Source organism: Pinus tabuliformis, chromosome 7 (genome assembly GCF_031772625.1).
Source record: "Pinus tabuliformis cultivar Carrire ecotype Pingquan chromosome 7, CPIR1, whole genome shotgun sequence".
Taxonomy (NCBI): domain Eukaryota; kingdom Viridiplantae; phylum Streptophyta; class Pinopsida; order Pinales; family Pinaceae; genus Pinus; species Pinus tabuliformis.
This window is the reverse complement of record NC_142293.1, coordinates 1,530,836,159-1,530,844,833: the sequence shown is the minus strand read 5'-3', so window position 1 is coordinate 1,530,844,833 and position 8,675 is coordinate 1,530,836,159. Positions and strand designations below refer to the sequence as shown.

At 38.1% G+C, this 8,675-nt stretch overlaps 1 protein-coding gene across 1 annotated transcript; it reads left to right on the top strand.

Moving 5' to 3' along the window:
• The first annotated feature begins 6,527 nt into the window (after nt 1-6,527).
• LOC149253671 (benzyl alcohol O-benzoyltransferase-like) lies at nt 6,528-8,361 on the top strand. Its single transcript, XM_089456890.1, has 2 exons — nt 6,528-7,112; nt 7,245-8,361. The coding sequence occupies exons 1-2, from the start codon at nt 6,681-6,683 to the stop codon at nt 8,151-8,153; spliced, it is 1,341 nt and encodes a 446-aa protein (XP_089313016.1). The 5' UTR covers nt 6,528-6,680; the 3' UTR covers nt 8,154-8,361.
• Nucleotides 8,362-8,675: the final 314 nt, after the last annotated feature.

Here is an 8,675-nt window from a genome sequence, read left to right as displayed (position 1 = left end):
TTTATAAGTGTCCAAATGTCTTTTCATTTGAATGGAAAGACTGAATTCAATTTACTGGGCATCATCTTCACTAAAGCATTATTATTGGAGCCGAGTTTCAACAAGCATTTTCTAAAGGTCATGTCTCAGGGTTCAAATCTGCTTTTTAGGTTTGAAAATGTCAGTTTTTTCATTCTCACATTTCCATATCCTAGGGCTTTAGGAAAACACTTTTACCTAAGCTGAGTTTCCCCTTGCAATTTCAAAATGCATGTCCTAGGTTCTATTTTTATTTTGAGGTTCGAAAGTGTCATCATTTTTTGTGAGGCCAGCTTTTATTTAATTCTTTGTCTTTTGATTTGAAGAACATGTTTCCACAATATTTGCATCTTCTTGTGGATATTCCTATCGAAATTACAATATTTGCAATAGGTTTGGAGTTATGTTTATGACGATGCTATAAGGCTTGATGATTTCGTAAAATTTATAGATTGCTCACATGTTCAGGTAATTTAGTATTTTTGGTGCAAGTGCGAGTTCTCCATTGTCCCTTAGAGTATTTATTGTTTGAATTGATTTGAATTTTATGTAGGTAATGGATCCGTAACTGGGCCTGCTCCTGGGTATAGATAAATTTTTATGTGCTGATAATAATATGTGAGCAAAAGCGATCCAGGTAAGGAACTTCAGATATGGAATACTTACCAAGCTGAAGGCTTAATTTGATGACAGGATCATGGAGAGCACATACACCTCAAACGCAGAGTCCTGACATGTGAGTGGATGTGCTCTCTATATTCTGTCGTCCACACCAACACCTCAAATTCTTTTCAATCGACGCTTAAGTCATGAAAATGATTTCTTGTCATAATATATAATGTGAGCATGCCTTACGCTTGCCTCGCTACGAATTTCTGGTTTATTATCTTTAGTTTTTATAATGATGCTCACAGTAGAGTTCTGAGACTGTCCCTAATCAACACATTGGGCTTAACTGAATTTATTATCGTGCCCCTGATGGCCTTCTCCTTCATGCTGGCCACTCGGTTTCAGGAGAAACGTAATCAAACTTCCGTGGCCTTTGCATAAGCTAGTCGGCTTCAATTCTTTCTGGTATGCTCGCCATTTGTTTATTCAAGGTTTGCACTCTGCTTATCATTCAATCCATCTTAATGTATCTCAAATACCAATGGTACAAGAAAACGGTACATAGCTTCATAGATTCTCTTCACTTTCTCAATCAAAATAACGATTTACCAACAAATTATATTTATTAAAGGATAACTCAACAAATATCATGCAGGCTTGGCTGTACATAGCCATATCCGTACTTTTGTACATCAGCAAGCGATTGTTTAGATTTTTTCGGTGACTGCTTTCTAGAATCTGTATTTCGTGATTTGACATGACACTGTCACTATAAGTTTAGCATCAAATTCCATAAATTCATGTTAATTAAGTTCAAAAACTAACTGATTGAAGCTTCTTGAACCTTCAGTATTGTCTTTTTAGGCTTCCAAATATCATGGTAATGTTCTTGCATTGCATATGAGCAAGCCTTTGGGATTCAACTACAACAGTGGGATTTATTTGTTTATAAGTGTCCAAATGTCTTTTCATTTGAATGGAAAGACTGAATTCAATTTACTGGGCATCATCTTCACTAAAGCGTTATTATCGGAGCCGAGGTTCAACAAGCATTTTCTAAAGTTCATGTCTCAGGGTTCAAATCTGCTTTTTAGGTTTGAAAATGTCAGTTTTTTCATTCTCACATTTCCATATCCTAGGGCTTTAGGAAAACACTTTTACCTGAGCTGAGTTTCCCCTTGCAATTTCAAAATGCATGTCCTGGGTTCTATTTTTATTCTGAGGTTCGAAAGTGTCATCATTTTTTTTGAGGCCAGCTTTTATTTAATTCTTTGTCTTTTTATTTGAAGAACATGTTTCCACAATATTTTCATCTTCTTGTGGATATTCCTATCGAAATTACAATATTTGCAATAGGTTTGGAGTTATGTTTATGACGATGTTATAAGGCTTGATGATTTCGCAAAATTTATAGATTGCTGACATGTTCAGGTAATTTAGTATTTTTGGTGCAAGTGCGAGTTCTCCATTATCCCTTAGAGTATTTATTGTTGGAATTGGTTTGAATTTTGCAATAGACAATGTCAATTGTTGCCTTATTATTCAGTCATACACCATCAACCAAGAAGGTGGTTTTCCTAAACAGTCTCAGGCTTTCAAAGGATCTGGAAACATGTGTGGAACTTGTGAAAGAATCTTGAAGGAAACATATTTTCCACGTACACAGCAGTTTCCTGTTGGATAGTTCGGATGTCATTGTGCGTACAGATTGACTTATTTTATATAGCATCAAATTCCATAAATTCATGTTAATTAAGTTCGAAAACTAACTGATTGAAGCTTCTTGAACCTTCATTATTGTCTTTTTAGGCTTCCAAATATCATGGTAATGTTCTTGCATTTCATATGAGCAAGCCTCTGGAATTCAACTACAACAGTGGGATGTATTTGTTTGTAAGTGTCCAAATGTCTTTTCATTTGAATGGAAAGACTGAATTCAATTTACTGGGAATCATCTTCACTAAAGCATTATTATCGGAGCCGAGGTTCAACAAGCATTTTCTAAATTTCATGTCTCAGGGTTCAAATCTGCTTTTTAGGTTTGAAAATGTCAGTTTTTTCATTCTCACATTTCCATATCCTAGGGCTTTAGGAAAACACTTTTACCTGAGCTGAGTTTCCCCTTGAAATTTCAAAATGCATGTCCTGGGTTCTATTTTTATTTTGAGGTTCGAAAGTGTCATCATTTTTTGTGAGGCCAGCTTTTATTTAATTCTTTGTCTTTTGATTTGAAGAACATGTTTCCACAATATTTGCATCTTCTTGTGGATATTCCTATCGAAATTACAATATTTGCAATAGGTTTGGAGTTATGTTTATGACGATGTTATAAGGCTTGATGATTTCGTAAAATTTATAGATTTCTCACATGTTCAGGTAATTTAGTATTTTTGGTGCAAGTGTGAGTTCTCCATTATCCCTTAGAGTATTTATTGTTGGAATTGGTTTGAATTTTGCAATAGACAATGTCAATTGTTGCCTTATTATTCAGTCATACACCATCAACAAAGAAGGTGGTTTTCCTAAATAGTCTCGGGCTTTCAAAGGATCTGGAAACATGTGTGGAACTTGTGAAAGAATCTTGAAGGAAACATATTTTCCACGTACACAGCAGTTTCCTGTTGGATAGTTCGGATGTCATTGTGCGTACAGATTGACTTATTTTACCCTCTGTAGCGTTTCTAGATGGCTTCATAAACCCAGTTGATGTATAGAGTGACTTTCAGATGCACATTTAAGGGTTACAACTAATGCTCTTGTTCTTGTAATAATTAGGCTCTCTTGTAAAAATGTTGTAAAAATGTTTTACTATTAATGTGAAACTTGTATAGTATACCAACACGTTGAGGTAATGAACTGTGTATATTCAATATTTTAATGTCATATCAATGCTGCAATGACATATTCATGCTTATGCAATTTATGTGTAACTGTTTTAGTCATGTATCCTAAACTTCTCATGACATTGAATCTATACTAATGTGCAACTTGTATAGTATACCAACACCTTGAGGTAATGAACTGTGTATATTCAATACTTTAATGTCATATCAACACTGCAATGAACCGTTCATTGATATAAACTAGCATGCAGGAGTGGCACTTTCTCAGCAATGAGTTGACGCAACACCTTGAGGTCCGCATTCTAGCTCAAAAATATGTTACATATTGTTGTAGTTCTTTTGCTCTGCCTCCTTAATAATGGATTTCCTGAACTTTGATGGGCCACGAAAGCTTTGGCGAACTAATTCTTGTGTTTTTGATACAAACAGCTCAACACAAGTTGCATCAGGAGACAATAGTACTAAACATAAAGGTATGCCATGAAAGCGTTGGCCAATTAATTCTTGTGTTCTTGATACAAACACCTCAACACAAGTTGCGTCACGAGACAGCAGTACTGAACATAAAGGTATGTCAGTCACTTCTATAGTGAGGGGTTTGATTGCTATGGGCTTGCTTGCCTTCAAGGGTTTATAACTTAAGAAATAAACCTCACCTCCCCTCTGTTCTTCTATCAAGCACCTGGCACTAATTCTGGGTTATTAGACTACCATCTGTAAATGCGTATAGTTTCTAGGTTGGACACTGCCAAGTAGTCAAAAGACCCTCCATGACCTACAACTGTCCTCGAATCTTTACATCACATCCCTGTTGCAAATTCTCGGTAAGATGCCTGCATCTTCCATGTCATATCTTTTTCTTTTCTGCCTGGAAAATGTAAATGAATCAGAACTTCACCTGGAGGCAGATGCTGTGATCAAGGTTTTAGTTGCAGGAATGAGTGCCCCTTTCTCGACTGTGTACAGGAGTTTAGGCTCTCTTGTAAAAATGTTGTAAAAATGTTTTACTATTAATGTGCAACTTGTATAGTATACCAACACCTTGAGGTAATGAACTGTGTATATTCAATACTTTAATGTCATATCAACGCTGCAATGACATCTTCATGTTTATGCAATTTATGTATAACTGTTTTACTCATGTATCCTAAACTTCTCATGACATTGAATCTATACTAATGTGCAACTTGTATAGTATACCAACACCTTGAGATAATGAACTGTGTATATTCAATACTTTAATGTCATCTCAGGAGTGGCACTTTCTCAGCAATGAGTTGACGCAACACCTTGAGGTCCGCATTCTAGCTCAAAAATATGTTACATATTGTTGTAGTTCTTTTGCTCTACCTCCTTAGTCATGGATTTCCTTAACTTTGATGGGCCACGAAAGCTTTGGCCAATTAATTCTTGTGTTTTTGATACAAACAGCTCAACACAAGTTGCATCAGGAGACAGCATGTCTGAACATAAAGGTATGCCATGAAATCATTAGCTAATTAATTCTTGAGTTCTTGATACAAACAGCTCACATATTGTTGTGGTTCTTTTGCTCTGCCTCCTTAGTCATGGATGTCCTGAACTTTGATGGGCCACGAAAGCATTGGCCAATTAATTCTTGTGTTTTTGATACAAACAGCTCAACACAAGTTGCATCAGGAGACAACAGTACTCAACATAAAGGTATGCCATGAAAGCGTTGGCCAATTAATTCTTGTGTTCTTGATACAAACAGCTCACATATTGTTGTAGTTCTTTTGCTCTGCCTCCTTAGTCATGGATTTCCTGAACTTTGATGGGCCACGAAAGCTTTGGCCAATTAATTCTTGTGTTTTTGATACAAACAGCTCAACACAAGTTGCGTCAGGAGACAACAGTACTGAACATAAAGGGGTCTGATGCACTCCTCTCATTAAATGAATTCTTTTCTAGCTGGAAAATGTAAATGAATCAGATCTTTACGTGGATGCAAATGATGTGACCAAGGTTGAGAATAGGAATGAGTGCCCCTTTTTCGACTGTGTACAGGAGTTTAGCAGCATGCTCCTTCCTAACTGTAGCTGGCAAATGCTTAAAAACAGAGTTCCCTTGCTCTAGCTTCTTCTCAGCATCTAGTACGGTTTTCGTGACTTGCCCACTCAATGCAACTACAGGTGCATTCTCAGGCTAAACTTAATGCAGGGACTTGCTGCCTCGCAACTTATCTTGTTTATATATATACACACATCCATCATGGTAGATGGATCATCAACAGTAGATAGTTTATCATCAATTTGGATTAATGTTTTGAGAAACTTATGCAAACTGCAAGCTCTCCTTTCTACAAATTCAACCATTTTTGTAGTTAGTAATCGTCTACTCATTCCTTCATTCCTTTTTCGTCGTGGGTACTCCGTTGGTCGCCTTCCAAACTTTAGCCCTCTTCGTCATTATTAGCCGTTTAGACGGCGTTCATGCTCCTGGGGAAAATCTCACAGCCACTCTGTTTACCTTCGACATCTCTATCAGAGTATAAGGCCCGAATATATCGCATCATTTCTCGACGGGGCAGGGTAGCGTTACTTTAGGGTATATGGAGTCGTGCCCCAGATGACCATTCCTCCCTCTGCCGACCTTCTAGAAATCACTGCACCGTCCATCTTGATACTTTGCAGGGTTAAAATTTGATGGGTAAGTTGTTCGTAAGATTACTGTACTTCTGGTTGGTTGCGAATCTCCTACGTCGTTGGTTTTTAATTACCTACCTGGTGCCTTTTCTTTCAATAATCATTAATGGTTTGACAGTGCCTTTTCTTTCAATAATCATTAATTGTTTGTTAACTTGTCTAGTTCAAGAATGTACTACCTGGTCTGTGAAACTAAACATCTCACGTAAAAATTAAACCGTACCATATCTTTTCCACCTAACTATTGTACTACCTGGTCTAGTCTGTGAAACTAAATATCTCACCTAAAAATTAAACCCTACCATATCTTTTCCACCTAACGATTAGACCACCTCCTCCACTAAAAACAACTCTAGCTCTAATTCCACTTATAATCTTATAAATAGCTCTCACTCTAATTCCATTTATAATCTTATAAATAGGTGTTACATTATGCAATCTCAGCAGCTATCCTTCATATACTGTATTTCTCTTGCTTCAAAGTGTCTAACACCGTTGGGCTATTTCTTCCGGCTTTGGCTGAGTATCGAAAATTTGATCTTTCATGGCATCTCTGCACTTCAAAGTCACAAGAAAGCCAGCCGTCCTCATCGCTCCTTCCCGGCCTACTCCAGAAGAGTTTCTGTACCTCTCCAATATCGATGATCAACCGACCCTGAGATTTCATTGCCCCGTTGTTCAGTTCTATCGGTTCGACCCATCGAAGAAGGGTGAGGATCCCGCCCGAGTTATCAGAGAAGGGCTGGCCAACGTTTTAGTGATCTACTACCCTTTTGCTGGAAGAGTCAGAGAGGCTCCCGCCGGAAAGCTCGTGTTGGAGAGCACTGGAGAAGGCGTGCTGTTTGTGGAAGCCGATGCGGACGTTGCTCTGGAAGAGTTAGGAGACCTCCTGCCGTCTTTTCCCGGCTGGCAAGATCTGATGTACGACGTGCCGGACACACTGACTATTACCAATTCTCCTCTCCTTCTAATTCAGGTTCGTTCAATCATGTTCTGACTCGATTTTTTTTATGTTTTCAGTTTGTTATGGCGCATGGTGGCATTGAATGCTTTTTTTTCCAATCGAAATTGTGACTTCTAAACGTACCATGGGGTCTCAAACTTCCAGGTAACGCGTCTGAAATGCGGAGGGTTCGTATTCGCCATCACTTTTAATCACACCATAACGGACGGACTTGGCCTCGTTCAGTTCATGAACGCTCTCGCCGAAATGGTGAAGGGGGCTACGAAGCCTTCGGTTCTCCCTGTTTGGAAAAGAGAAAACCTCCGACCCCAGGCGAATCCCGTTGTCAAACTTCCTCACTATGAATACGATCAAATAGAAGACAGAGATCGGAAAATGGTGCCACCTAACGAGTTGATCCACAATTCGTTCTTCTTCGGACACAAGGTGATCGAGTCGCTCAAACGGCAAGCAGTAGGTCAATGCGAGTACTCAACGTTTGAAGTTCTATCGGCCTTTTTGTGGCGTTTGAGAACAAAGGCTTTCCAACTGCACGCGGAGCAGGAAGTTAGATTCATATTCACCGTGAATGTCCGCACGAAATCGCACCCGCCGCTTCCTGGAGGGTTCTACGGGAATGCGATAAGTCTTGCATGCGTGAGGATGACCGCAGAAGAGCTGACAAACAAGCCGCTGTCTTTCGCTGTGAAATTGATAAACGAAGCGAAAACGGCTGTGAACGACGAGTACATCCGATCGGCGATAAATTTGATGGAACTGAAGCGGCGCCCTCACTGCACAGTGGTGGGCTCCTTTTTTGTTTCAGACGTTACCAAACTCGGCTTGAGAAATGTTGATTTCGGGTGGGGAAGAGCAGTCTACGGAGGTCCTGCAAGAGGCGGAGTAGGAGCAGTGCCCGGTCTTGCCAACTTTTTAATCTCCCATCGCAATAAAAGTGGCGTGGAGGGGATAGTGGTTCCCATTTGCTTGCCCTCTGCTGCCATGCGAAGATTTGAAGCAGAAATCAGTCATGCTATCGAAAACACTCCTCCTTTTGCGCGTTCTTATATCTGAAAAGTTATCGGGTGTTACAGAAAATCTCACATCAGGTTGGCTTTAGATGGGTTTGGATTTGAATTGTTTTCGTAAGACTTCGTTATCTTGTGTAATTCTGTTGCTAATTAGGAATAGGCATGTTGTATCTGCATTAGTATGTAATGTTTATCGCCTATGAAATCAATTGCCCGCTTTAATCTCATATATAATATATGTGAGGTGTTCAGACGTTATTAGTAAAACATGTTTATATGGAAACATCTAAATTGGAAATCATTATTTTGCATGATACAAAGCATATTACATTATATTTAATATTTCTAAATTTCTAAGTTAATCAGAGTAATTAATAGGAAAGGTGGTATTATATTATGTTTAAATTAGCATAGATTTATTTTAAATATTGATTTAATATGAGCAGATTAATTTCTTCATTTATATATATTTTTTATGAGTAGACATTATTTAAATATTTTGTATAATTATTTAATTTTTCTTACTCAAAGATAAAAATTATATATGTATAAATTAAATTGTAAT

Excerpts from the sequence above, each read along its gene's own strand:
- LOC149253671 (XM_089456890.1), top strand. The coding sequence starts at position 6,681 with ATGGCATCTCTGCACTTCAAAGTCACAAGAAAGCCAGCCGTCCTCATC. Across the intron at positions 7,113-7,244 it reads CTCCTCTCCTTCTAATTCAG|GTAACGCGTCTGAAATGCGG; the intron begins GTTCGTTCAATC and ends TCAAACTTCCAG.